The following is a 13,037-nucleotide window of genomic DNA, read 5'->3' on the forward strand; positions in this document are numbered from 1 at the left end:
ATAGTAGAAGCTCCAGTATGTGGCCAATCCTGTACAATTTACTTTCAGCACATCTACATTAGGGTTCTCACCATTGTTAGCTTTAGCTCTAGCAGAATTCTCCTGTAGTTGGGATAACTGTCAATATGAAATATATAGCAAGAGATTCATTTAGCATTCACACACACACACACACACACACACACACACACACACACACACTCTCTCTCTCTCTCTCTCTCTCTCTCTAAAGGAATACAGCATACTCTGATTAGAAGCCTGCAGAGAGCAGTAAACTTCAAATTATGTGTAGTGGATAGAAATCCAAGAATTAGAAGTAGAGCGTCTCTAACAACATTCAAGCTCAATTAAATATATACTTAAGTATGAATCTTTATATTTAAACTTTATAATAAAATATACACTTCTACAAACGTTTTATGTACAATTGAATCACACGTAGGGTATTAGATAACACACTCATATCTTCCACCTTGGTTATAATGTTTGAAGAGGATTAAATTGTTATCCATTTTGTTCTGTAAAACTGGATGAACAGAGCCTTGTGGTAGGAAGTGTTGGGAAAAAGATAGATCATGTGCCCTAAGTGGATACCATGGGTTTGGGGAGCCACAGATTTGAAAGGAAGAGTTGGTTTGCAAAGCAGAATTAGAGGTAAAAGGCAGAAGTCTTTGCTGTGGACTAAGGTAGTGGGAATAATCCAGTAACATATTCGGCAGGGTCCCTTGTTTACAGCCATAGAAGGGATTTGAAGACATGAGGGTATGATGGTGGTCTTGCATTTGCCTCTTAAATTTCATCCTGCGATTCTGGAACCAGGTTTTCACCTAGGAAAAAAAAAGTAGTGTTACAGAAATCAGGTCCTAACAATCATTTATAAACTATCATGTATTCAGAGCAACTGAACTCGCTTATTATCCAGGATTGTCTTTTGTTAAAAAGATTTAAATGAAAGCATTGATCAGATCAGCGGGACAGATTTCCAAACTGTGTAATAATTATTTACTATGTGCCAGAGAATTCATGCAAAGACCCCCTCAAGGACTTCATCCCGCTTCCAGTTAAGTCAATGTAAAGTCGCTGACCAAGGGAAGAACATATTAGAGACCCAAATCTGAGAGCAGCTGTTGACTGATTCTAGTGAAGGCGTTGGTAGGTGAAATGCTTGCAGTCGGTGCTTATTTATTTACGAATTTTCAAAGCTATCTGCCTAAGTGAATATCAAATGAAACATTTATTAGCACTAGCCCAGTTGTATTTTTAAGTAAAACGTTTTAAGTGTTTTAAAGAGACTCTTGGGGCGCGTGAAAGGGTGGGTTTAGGCTTCTAACGAACCCCGCAGCTCCTTTAAAGGACAACATGCAGTTCAGTCTTTAACGCCAACCGCGTTTCACCAAGGCAGGAGTTTTAAGGTCCTACGTGTAAAATAAGCGGGTCTGTGAACAAGGACGCGAAATCCTAGAAACCCAGTTCCTAGCAGCGAGGCACCCTAGCCGGTTACCGTCCCGCTCAGCCCTCTTGCGGCTTTACACAAGGAGAGAGCCTGGCCATGGCCAGATCAGTGCGCTTTGCTAAAGCGAGGTAGGCGCCCTCCGGAGAAACTAAAGCATCGAGGGGCCAGACTGAAGCCAACGGGCAGCTGACGGGGCGCAGAGGGTCCAAGAGCCTCGCACCCTAAGCTGCCCAGCCCGGCGCTAGTGGATCTAACCGGCTGGCTCCGCGCCACGGGGCTGGGCCAGGCACTCACCTGAATCTCGGACAGGTGCAGAGCGGTCGCCAGCTTCCTCCTCTCCGCCGCCCCCAAATACCTCTGCCGCTGGAAGGTCCGCTCCAGCCTGCCTACCTGCTCCGGCGTGAAGGCGGTGCGCGCCCTGCGCGCCAGGGGCTCGGCCTCTCCGGACGGCGAGGGGGCCCGGGAGGCGCCGCTTTCGCTCTCGTAGCCGGAGGACTCGTCCGCGCTCAGCCAGCCGCCCTCGGGAGCTGAAAGGGGGGGCAGCGGGTTAGAGATCCGCGCCCAACAGAGCCACCCCCCGGGCCAGCGCGGCCACAGCCCCCTCCCGACAGAACAGGGGTCCCGGCTCCTCCTCCAGCGCCAGCCCCGGGCGCCTCTGACCTGCTCGGGCGCTGGGCAGCTCCTGGACCGCGGTCTCGCGCAGCGGCTCTCGGCACTGGCCGCTGGCTGGTAGCTGCCCCCCGGCCGCTGCTCCCCCTCTGGGCTTGGCTCGGGCCAGGCGGAGACTCCGGCTGAAGGAGGTGGGAGCCCGTGGAGGGGGCACGCAGCAGATGTGAGGCCTGCGCATCGGCCTTGGCTTTTCGCTACCGGGCTGGGCCGGGAAGGGCATGGAGAAGGGGGCCTCTCCCATAGCGAGTGGCGGCCGCCCGCAGCTCCCTCCGCCTGGCTGGCGCTACTAGGCTGGAGGGAAGGGCAGGGGGGTGGGGGGGGGGCTCGCCTCTTATTTACAGGGGGCCGCCCTCGCGGGCTCGTTTGCAAGTGTGAATCCACATCAAAGTAGGAAGGGGGGAAGAGATAGCAGCTGTCAGGGAGGAGCAAAGTTCACACGTCTGGCAAATGTCTGCAGCTCCGGCTCCAGAGAGTCTGCAAGGCTGCGTCTGCCCCCTTGAAATGCAAACCTGCTCCGGACCCTCCTTTCCTCCCCTGCGGCGGGGGCAATTCCAGCCGCCGCCCCCGAACCACGGGCCAGCAAAGGGGCTTTTAAAGGCTGTTCCGCTCAGAGATCGGTGGCCTACGAGCCTGTCGCTCCCAAACGCCGTCGGCCCAGCCCCAATACTTTCCACCGCTCGGATCGCCAAGCACTAGCAAGCCAGTCTCATTACTGCTGTAAGCGGGGTGTTCCTCAGGGCAGGGGATGAATGGAGCAGGCCGGCTTTTAGCAGCGTGATCGTGCCAAATTCCGGCGCTGAAAATATTTATCACCCGTTGACACAATCCAGGACTCTGCTATGACCGCGATTTTACACCAACCCCGCCTTTCACAATGCAGATCTCAAGTAACCCTGGGAAATCTCTTCAGGCTCACAGTATTAGGCCACCTGGGCGAGGTAATATCTTTTATTGGACCAATTTCTCTAGCGGCACAATAAACGGTATTACCTCACCCATCTTGTCCTGTACGAAATCCAGAGCAAACAGGCTACAACTCTGCCAACCGTTTATTTGAGGGGCAGCCTCGCTGTCCCGTAACAACAAGTTTCTGCGAGGTAAATGAAAGTCATGTTCTGTTTCCCAACGGAATCCATTCTAGTGTTAACCAACGAGAGAAAGGAATCCAAGTTCATTGTAAAGGTCGTAGGGAGACGTCAGAAGTCTGGGTTGCTTTGATTTCTCCGCCTCTAGCTGTATTGTTGCTGTGTTTCGGGTTTAACTAGCACAAATTCAACCCTGCGCTCCTCTCAGCTTGAATTTGGCGCCAGTTGTCTAGCCAGAAATGTAGCCAATCTTTCACTAACTGTAAATTTAGCGATCAAAGCAATTCAAGACCAGAAAGCTCACGCCTCATCAACTTCAAACTACCCCAATTTACACCTGATTTACAAAGAATAGCTTCGCCTTTGTGATGCAAGGGGCTGATAATGCTAAGAACCGCCCAGAAATTTAAAAAAAAAAAAAAGAAAAAAGAGCGAGAGCGGTTTAATCACTGTGAGTATAATAAAAGCTACTAGAAAACCTAGCGCTGAGTCTGCAGGTATTTCTGCGTTTAGAGTGCTGTGTTTTTCCACTGGCTAACACAAATTAATCTGCTAAGGAAAACTCGGGAACACTATATATTCAGATTGTTAGTAATTGGGAACGCAAATGGAAAACATTCCCTCTCTAACCCTGAGTCCTGATGCCAGAACTGAAGGGTTTGATTCAATAAACTCTGATCTAACGAGCAGCGTGATTATTGCTTCTTCCTAGAGCTAGATTATTGGCCTTCCTTTCTAGAAGAAAAAACACTCGTGCCCTTTCTTTCCCCAAAGGCACGTTTCACTGAAAATGCAATGGTATGTGAAGGAGCCTGGTTTTCTTGTTTCCAATTCCACCCTCATCAGCTCTACTGATGTTTTAACACAGGCAGCGGCAGTATACTTGTGCTGATCAGAAGTATAAATGCACGGGCCATTAAAGCGCAACACTTTACAGTAAAAGTGTAAGAATTTATCTTATTCCTACCAAAGGTGGGAGATTCGACCAAAGCTGCAACCTGCCCCGTTAAGCCCCAAGTAGAGGGGCACCAGGGGCTTCAGAGCATATTTTATTGATGTTGTTGAGGCCCAGCACTCGCATTTCCCGCTGAAGTTCAGGGAGAGCAGCATAAGCTGATTAGCAGGTTGTATGGACTGAATTTCTCCAGCGGTGGGTGGCTTTTTAACTTGCAGGCTCTGTCCACTGTATGTGTGTAAATAAAGCAGTAGCAGACTTTCGGGTGCTGTTTTTCTCCCCCACCTTGCTCTCTGTAACTCATTCCTTTACCAGACCGTAACTTGCTTTGTTCTATTTTCCAGCCCAGATAAAAGGCTGGAAAGCTCCCTGTGCCCCCCTTGCTTGCTGGATTACAATTAAACTATTGGGAGTGGCAGACATCCTGTCCTGCCCACTTCAGGCCCATTAGGCGTGGCGATAGGAAGACTGGTTAGCTGCAGCCGAGATTGAATCACGCCAGGCGCTCGGATCCCGCAGTTAGTTCTCATCCATGGCTCCCAGCCTTGGGGTGGCATTCAGGCCCGAACCCGTGAGCTAGCTCTCAGCCAAGCCAGCCTCTGCTGCTTCAGCTGGGCGGGGCTGCTTACCACCTTACTCGGGATGTCCCGTAGAAATGGCTGGCTCGCTAAGCCACAGCCCACCGGGATGCCAGAGCTCGGCCCTGATCTGCTGGTCTCGGGAGGTTTCTGTTTACACGGCGCTGCTAGTCCCAGCTGGGCCCTTGGAACGGTCACCCCACTTCGCGCGCCGCCCTCTCCGAGGGGAACAGGCGCCGCCAGGCAGCGCTTTCCGCACCGTTTCCTTGCACCTGCCTGCGCGCAGGGTTTCCGTTACAGCAGCTGCTGTTACCTCTGCTGGGAACCTCTGAACCTGGCTCCGTCAGCCCCACTGCGGCTTGCGTGCTAGCAGCGTTAGGAAACAGCCGGGCCCCTCTCCCACAAGCACTCCGGGCCGGGCTTTAGCGAGGGAGGGGATCTCTCCCGAAGCTCCTGCACGGCCCCGAGCCAAGCCCTCTCGAGGGAGCAACCGCTGTTCAAGCTTGCAAGGCTGGAGGGGGGCGTGTCTGAAGCGTCCCTGCTCTCCCAGGCTGATCGGCTCGTTTTCTCCCTGGTGCTTTAATTCACTTTAACGCTGCAGAGAACCCACGACCATGGCTCTGCGCACAGAGGGATCGGGGCGAGGGAAACGGTGTTTTCAATAAATACCAGCAAGGCAAGCGATTCAGATCTGAAGACTCTGTCTCCCCTCCAAACATTCCTCCCCTCCTCCCCTCCCAGCAGCATAGAATAAAAAGCAGGCTCCACTCCCTGCATTTCAATCGCCTTCTGGACTATTACACACCCGCTGCAATTCCCAGAGGGCTCTCCTTCCAAAATGTGGTGAATTTCCTTACTCTGGTCCTCCACCCCGGTAACTGCCTCTGGAACTTCCACTCCAATTCCTCTAATGAAGTGGGTTTTACCCACCAAAGCTTATGCCCTGGTAAATCTGTGCCTCTCTAACTCCAAGGTGCCACAGGACACCTTGTTTTTGCAGATCCAGACTCCCATGGCTTCCCCTCTGAGACTTTTAGCCCATGTTATGTTAGTGTGTGCAAAAGCCTGTTAGTGAAGTTGCCACATGGTCACTGTGCAGTTGTTGCCAGGCAGTCTAGAAGCATTCTAGACCCAAGACTGGCCATCCAATTGGCATGACATTAAATAAATCCGGTTGTAGACTTTGGCAGGCAGATTGTTATTCACTGTGCAGTAATATGCAAGTACTGCTGGGTGATGGCAGGCGGAGGTGCTTAGTGGAGTTTGCAATCTGCCACAAAGGCAGCTGGAAGGCAGAGAAAGGATTAAAAGATTTAACAGTGGAGCTGAGGTGATGTTTTGGAACATGTCTGGATAGTTCAATATTTTAATTTTGAGTTCCGCAGCTGCTTGTAGACTTGCCAAGCCATCTATCTGGCAGCCTCCTCTGCCCAGGGGGGTCAAGAGCTTCTGCCTGGTGTTTGGGGATGGGTGGCCTTCAGACTTTGCTGTAAGCTGTGCACTGGTGCAGCTACTCAGGAGAGATTCCAATAACACCCAGCGGATTAGCAGAACACCCACTGCTAGGTTTTTTGTTTGTAGTGAAGGTGCCCATTCACACATGCCTTGGTGCACATAAAAAAAATCTATTCCACACATGGGTAGCAAAAATCCACACATGGATGGAAAAGATTAGAGGGTACATTGGTGGCTGCCTAGTTCCCTCCCAGCAGTGTTCTGGGCCATCCGGTGTGGTTCTGGTGTTCTCGCTGGATGTCTGCATTTCTGCCTTTAGTCCTTCCCCACTAGAAAATTGGAGTGATCTAAAGGCCAGAGAGGTAATCAGTTGTGGAGGTTCCTTTTCTTTCATGGGAGGACAGCGGTGAACAATGAGCTGGTCCTGTCTATGTTCTGGCACCAGTTCAACACCCTGAGCCCAGCACCCAGGAACATGGCCAGCCTCTAGAAGAGGGGTGGGGAACCTCAGGCCTAGGGGCTGGATTCAGCCCCCAGTTTGCCTGGTTCCTCCTCCCATCTCCACCCTTCCCGTCACACAGCCCCCCCTGCATTGTGGAATCCGTGCTCACCCTCCACCCACCCTCTCCCCCCTACTGCCTCACCACGGTGCTGAAGCACACAAAATCTACTAGGCTGGGCTCCCTAGTCTCTGGTGTGCAAGAGGAACGTAGGGAGTGTTTTTGTCTTCCTCAGTCTGGTGCCACATCAGAGAGGGGTTTTTGGGTGTAGCCCTCGACAGATTTTCCTGTGGGTCAGTGGCCCAAAAAATGGTTCTCCACCCTGGCTCTAGATGATCCTTGACTTTTCTGATCAAGGCCACATCACAGAGGTCCTGAGACTCCCCCAGAGCAGGTCAGCTGGGACTTGGTCTGCATCCACAAAAACATCCATCCTTCCACCTTCAGCTCTTCATCATCTACAGTGCAGGGAGTCCTGCATAGGAGTGTGTTGGTGCATGCTTTCTTCTACTTCCTCTAAGGGTTCCAATACAGCCACCAGCACTTTTCTTTCCAGTGAGGCATCATTGGGCTACCATTAATCGACTAGAGTCTCCTCAGGTATCTAAAGCTACTTTCAGAGACCAAGTCCACAGTGGCAGTCAAGAGAGAAGATCTCCTCATGATGATCCTGTCCTGCCAGGCTCACTGAGCATATATACCATGGTGTGCAGTGATAGAGTCCCTCTTGGGGGACTCAGAAGAACTGGGTGAACCCCGTGATACTTAGTGACTAGAGCAGTCCACACTATAGGTCCTCCCTGTCATGTGCTTTAGGAGTTGGAAGCAGCTTTGCCTCCTGCCTCTCTTGCTTTCCTTCAGTAGGTCCTGTGGGAAGGGTGCTCCCCACCTGCCTCTCTAAGGGCATCAGATAACAAGTGTAAAAAATGAGAATGCAGGGGAATAGGCATCTATATAGGACAACATAGCCAAATATTGGGATTGACCCTATAAAATCTAGACATCTGGTCACCCTGTGTCACTTACCTCTGGTCCTCTGGACCTTGCCATCAGGCCACTGCCCCATAAACTTCTACAGCTATCCTGACATGCAACTTCAGTTGGCTGAGCATAGGGTTACCATATTTCAGATTCCCAAAAAGAGGTAGGTTATGCCTGGAGGAGAATCTGGAGGGGGCATTTGTGGTGTGCTGGAGAAGTATCTGAAGGGATATCTATAGCAGGGTTACTCGCTGGGGTTGAGAAGAAGTGTCATTCCCTGTCATGTTGGCATGATAGCTGGTTCAAGCCCAGGCTATATCACCAGCCATCAATCAGGGCCTGCTTCTGGGACCCTTCCCACCTCAGAATTAAGAGCTGGGGAACTGGGTGGGTAGGACTTGGAAGCCATGGCTGCAGGGGAATGGAACAATAATTTATGGATGCAGATAGGGACCAATCAGGAAATGGACCAGTCAGGGCTCTTTCTGATCTGCAATGGCAGCTTTGAAAAAATCCCCAGCATTGCCTGTTATATGAAAATTCCTTCCAGACCAAAGATGAAGGATCAAAAAAAGAGGCAATTCCAGGAAAATCCCAAACATATTGCAACACTAGCTAAATGGAACACGCTCAAGAAATGCTGGTCTACATTCACGCTTCATACCATTTACTTCCTCACCCTCATGCTCTACCTGGGCACTAAGAGGAAGGACATGTTGTCACCTAAGGAGGGTAAGGAACTCTGTTGGGCCTGTTGGTACTCTACTCTGGTTCCATAGCCCATCAGGGATATTAGCTGATGGCTCCTTCATGGAGCTGTGAGCACTGATGTGTAGCTATCCTGGTTTACAAGAATCCTCTGACTCCTGTATTTTCTGCAGCCTGAGGAAAATCCTCATACACATATGTAGCGTATCAAGGCTGCAGTGCCTCTTGCTGTCCTCTGGAACCTCTTAGGATTTGGCTACACTTCATTTTCTTCCAAAGAAGGTACGCAAATTGTGCTCACATTTGCATATCTTCTTCCTTTTTTTCTGGAAGAGGATTTTCCGATATTTGGCCCATCTACATGGGGCCAAATGTCGGGAAAAACCCTCTTTCAGAAGCCCCCTTATTCCTCATAAAACAAGGTGTACAGGGGGGCTTCCAAAAGATGGGTAAATATTGGACAATCCTCTTCCAGTAAAAAGATGGAAGATATGCAAATGCAAGCACAATTTGCATACCTTAGCGAAAAAAACCACGCGGTGTAGCCGTACCCTTACTGAGGTTCTGGCTGCACTTTTCCTCTCACTGTCTGCTCTATACATAGTCTATCCACAGCCTCACACGCTTGTGATCCCTCTTTATCAACCTTATCCTGAGGATGACCAAATCAGCCATTCATCATACCAGGTGAAGGAAGCTAGATTGAGGGCTAGGATACTCTATGACTTCTAGCCCCTTGAACATTCATGCCTCTGGACAGAGTTCCTCTGAGCAGTGCCCAGTGATAATTTAGACCTCTTTGAGGAGGGATGGCATTGTTTTGGCTTCTCTTCTCAGTGTTCCCCCAGATTCTTTGTTATTAGCCTTTGACCTCATTCTTGGCACCTCTTCCTCCCCCCCTCAAATTCAATAATATCCTGATTCAGTGATTCTACCACCTTAGCTGAGAGGGAGAGCCTACCCCTACCTGTCCCATTATTGATGTAATCAGAGAGCCATCTCGGTCCTGAGGCGTTTTCCCTGCCTGGTATATGTTGTCTTTATAACCAGACCAGTGCTGGTGATAGCCCATTGCGAATATCCCCTCCCACAACACACACACTAATAATTAATAGGGACTTTCTTGAGCAGCTCAAAGCCCTAAACAACTGTTTATGCCAAGCCTTGAATAGAATGGTTTGGGATGTACCAATCTTCCGAATTCTGTTATTTAAATTGTTTCTATTAATCATAAATATGAAAAACGATGCATATTTGGTATTTCCCTTGGTTTTTTTTTTTTAAAGAGAACCAATAACTTTCATATAAACTCTGCATACACAGTAAATTTAAATAACCTATTCACACAATACACTTTCCTGCTTTTTTTCCCCATGCTGCATCCTATGTTTAGGATGCAGTGGCTTAATTCTTCCAAGGTCCGCTTCAGAGTTTCTGCTCTCCCTCTTGTAAAGAGCAACAGATCACACATATAAAACCCATTTCAGTTCCTAGGATCCAATAGGGTATGTCTACACAGCAGGTATCCTGAAATAGATAGCCCACATCTTTCAAATACGCCCGTTATTTTGAATTTTTTTTTAAATAACTGACACACTGTTTTGGCATCCCTGTAACCCACGTTCCACAAGGGTTAAGGGATATGTCAAAATAGTACATTATTTCAAAATCTGGTGCTGTGTCAATGTGTCAAATTTTGAAATAAGCTATTTTGAAATACAACCAAAATAAGATACACAATTTGTGCTACAGAAATATCTTATTGTGCATTTAAGGTGCTGTGTAGATGCACCCGTAGTGATGTCCCCAGTTAGTAGCATACAACACTACAGAAAATCAGTCACATATGGGTGGAGGACAATAGCCAAGAATCACATAGTGCAACAACATGAAGGGAAGTTTTGACCTAGAAGCTTTGAGGCAAACCCCCCTGGTTTGGGAAGCTCAGTACCAGCAAGATCCCTCCAAAAGTTATTATATGATAGAACTACGCAATGAAAGACATGAAGGTTGTGTCTAGACTGGCCAGTTTTTCCGCAAAATCAGCTGCTTTTGCAGAAAAACTTGCCAGCTGTCTACACTGGCCACTTGAATTTCCGCAAGAACACTGACGATCTCATGTAAGATCGTCAGTGTTCTTGCGGAAATACTATGCTGCTCCCGTTTGGGCAAAAGCCCTCTTGCGCAAATCATTTGCGCAAGAGGGCCAGTGTAGCCAGCACAGTACTGTTTTGTGCAAAAAAGCCCTGATGGCTAAAATGGCGATCGGGGCTTTTTTGCACAAAAGCACGTCTAGATTGGCACGGACGCTTTTCTGCAAAAATTGCTTTTGCGGAAAAGCGTCCGTGCCAATCTAGATGTTCTTTTCTGAAAATGCTTTTAATGGAAAACTTTTCCGTTAAAAGCATTTCTGGAAAATCATGCCAGTCTAGACGTAGCCATAGAGTATTCGTCTGTTTGTTCTTTCCCTGCATCAGTGGTCTGATCACAGCTGATGCATGACGGACAGAACCCTGGGCAGCAGTGTTTGACACCAGTAGAATACATCCAGGAGCTGCAGTGGTTGCTGACCTCCTCCATGTACCCTTCCCTGCAATGTGATGTTGAGATCCAAAGTCACAAGAAAGATTTTACTGTTCATGCAGACAGGGCTATGCTAAGTGATGGTCACACTGCACACTATGTGACACTTTCTTTTTGGAGGAAGTGCTGAGTCCACCCAGCAGAAACTGGGCCTTAACTCTGGGGTGTTTTTCTGTTGCATTCAGAAGAGACCATCTGGACATCATCACAGGCCACTAACTGCCACCTAGCCACCCCAACACCTAACCAACAGCCAAAACTAGGCCACAGTATTACAGTCCTCAGGCAATGAAGTTATTGTGTGCAACAGGCAGAGAACAGGAAGGACCAAGGTGCAGCAATAGCAAAGTATGGATATGTCTACACTCGCAGCTTCTTGCGCAAGAACATCTTGCGCAAGTGTTCTTGTGCAAGAAGTCTTGTGCAAGAAAACGTCCACACTGCCATGTGCGAGCTGTGCTTTTGCGCAAGAGCGCCCATGGCAGTGTGGACGCTTTCTTGCACAAGAAAGCTCTGGTGGCCATTTTAGCCATTTCACCCAAAACATATAGGCTATGTCTACACTCGCGGCTTCTTGCGCAAGTACAGCCATTCTTGCGCAAGAATCTGCAGAGCGTCCACACTGCCCTCTTGCGCAAGAGGGCTTACACCTGTCAAAAAAGAGCATAGCTCTTGCGCAAGGAACCTTCTCTTACCACGCCGTACTGTAAATTTACTTGCACAAGAGCGGGCGGGCAGTGTGGACGCTCTGCAGATTCTTGCGCAAGAATGGCTGTACTTGCGCAAGAAGCCGCGAGTGTAGACGTAGCCTGTATGTTTTGGGTGAAATCCATATGGCTTTGAAATGCACATCAAGATTTGCTCTATTAATGCAAGGGTAAAATAGTGTTATGGAGAGATAACAGTTATATTTCCACCATCAGACAGCTTTCTTTCCCGGGGCACATAATATGGCACAAGAGAAGATATCCCAACACCCAGCCAGTGGAAGGCCCCAGGGGTCTCAGAGCATCTCCCTTAGCCCCTTTGGGTCGCTGCTGGCCTGGTTTGCTGATCGAGGGCTCCCAAACTGTGGGCACTCACAGGCCTCAGCCTCTTTAGCTTTTATTGCTCTCAGATTTTTCCATGGGAGGCGCTGGGTCCCAGTGCTTCACTTAGGCACACACATCGTTATCTGCTCAGAGGGACAGCTTCCTTTTAAGGACGGCTGATAAGAAAATTGATCACTGTTTGTAACACTCACTGCCCCCCTTAGAATTGCTAACAAGTTTATTCAAGGAGGCTTTGATGTCCTGATACATGCTATTAGATAGTCAATTAGGCACCAACGAGATTACTTGTTTAAAAGTAAATGCCCTTTTGTTTGAAGTACCCGTGAAAACGACCCTCCCCCCCCCCCCATTGCTCCCTCACTCCCTTTGTTGCAGCTGGAGGCCGAATACTGGGTAACTATGATGGGGATGTTGCTGAATATAAAATACGCCCTTTATAATGACACCCTCCTAAAATAAAAAGCTACAATTAGATTTTATGTTTCAAGAGGGCAGTTTCCCTATTTGGACAATTAATTCACAATTGTGGGAGTGTGGCATTTAAAAATCGGGGGATGATTTGAAAGTGGCATCTAGCTCTTCGGAAATGAATGACCAAAAGATGAGTAAACGTAAGATAGGGTCTCTCCTGCACTCCAGACCTGCCCAGAATAGTCGAGGAATGGACAAAGAGCTCCCTTTCCTTAACATAATGGCTACAGATCAGAAAGAAGTTACGTGGGCTAGAAATAGCTCTTTGTGGAAGGGGGGGGGGAGCTTGTCTTTTTAATTACAGATTGATATTTATGGGCCCCAAAGCAACAACAGCACAGATTTTTTCGGGGGGGGGGGGAGAAAAAAGAAACTACAAGGTTTGTTTGTAGGCAGCTGGAAGGAAAAATTAACCGGCTTTGCACAGAAAATGTACTGAACCCTAAAAGTGTCTCCTCCCCCCAGCCCTTTGGGCTTTTCCAAGTTAATTGCCATCTAATTGCCTATCAAAGAAAGAGATAATGGGCAGCAATTAGATCTAATGGCC

The 13,037-nt window shown here is 48.7% G+C and overlaps 1 protein-coding gene across 1 annotated transcript; it reads right to left on the reverse strand.

Moving 5' to 3' along the window:
• Positions 1-345: 345 nt before the first annotated feature.
• Positions 346-2,649, reverse strand: LOC102460819 (homeobox protein vent1-like). Its single transcript, XM_006121022.4, has 3 exons — positions 2,114-2,649; positions 1,748-1,980; positions 346-827 (listed from the first exon to the last, which is right to left on the reverse strand). The coding sequence occupies exons 1-3, from the start codon at positions 2,361-2,363 to the stop codon at positions 447-449; spliced, it is 864 nt and encodes a 287-aa protein (XP_006121084.2). The 5' UTR covers positions 2,364-2,649; the 3' UTR covers positions 346-446.
• Positions 2,650-13,037: the final 10,388 nt, after the last annotated feature.

Source organism: Pelodiscus sinensis, chromosome 8 (genome assembly GCF_049634645.1).
Source record: "Pelodiscus sinensis isolate JC-2024 chromosome 8, ASM4963464v1, whole genome shotgun sequence".
Classification (NCBI taxonomy): Eukaryota; Metazoa; Chordata; order Testudines; family Trionychidae; genus Pelodiscus; species Pelodiscus sinensis.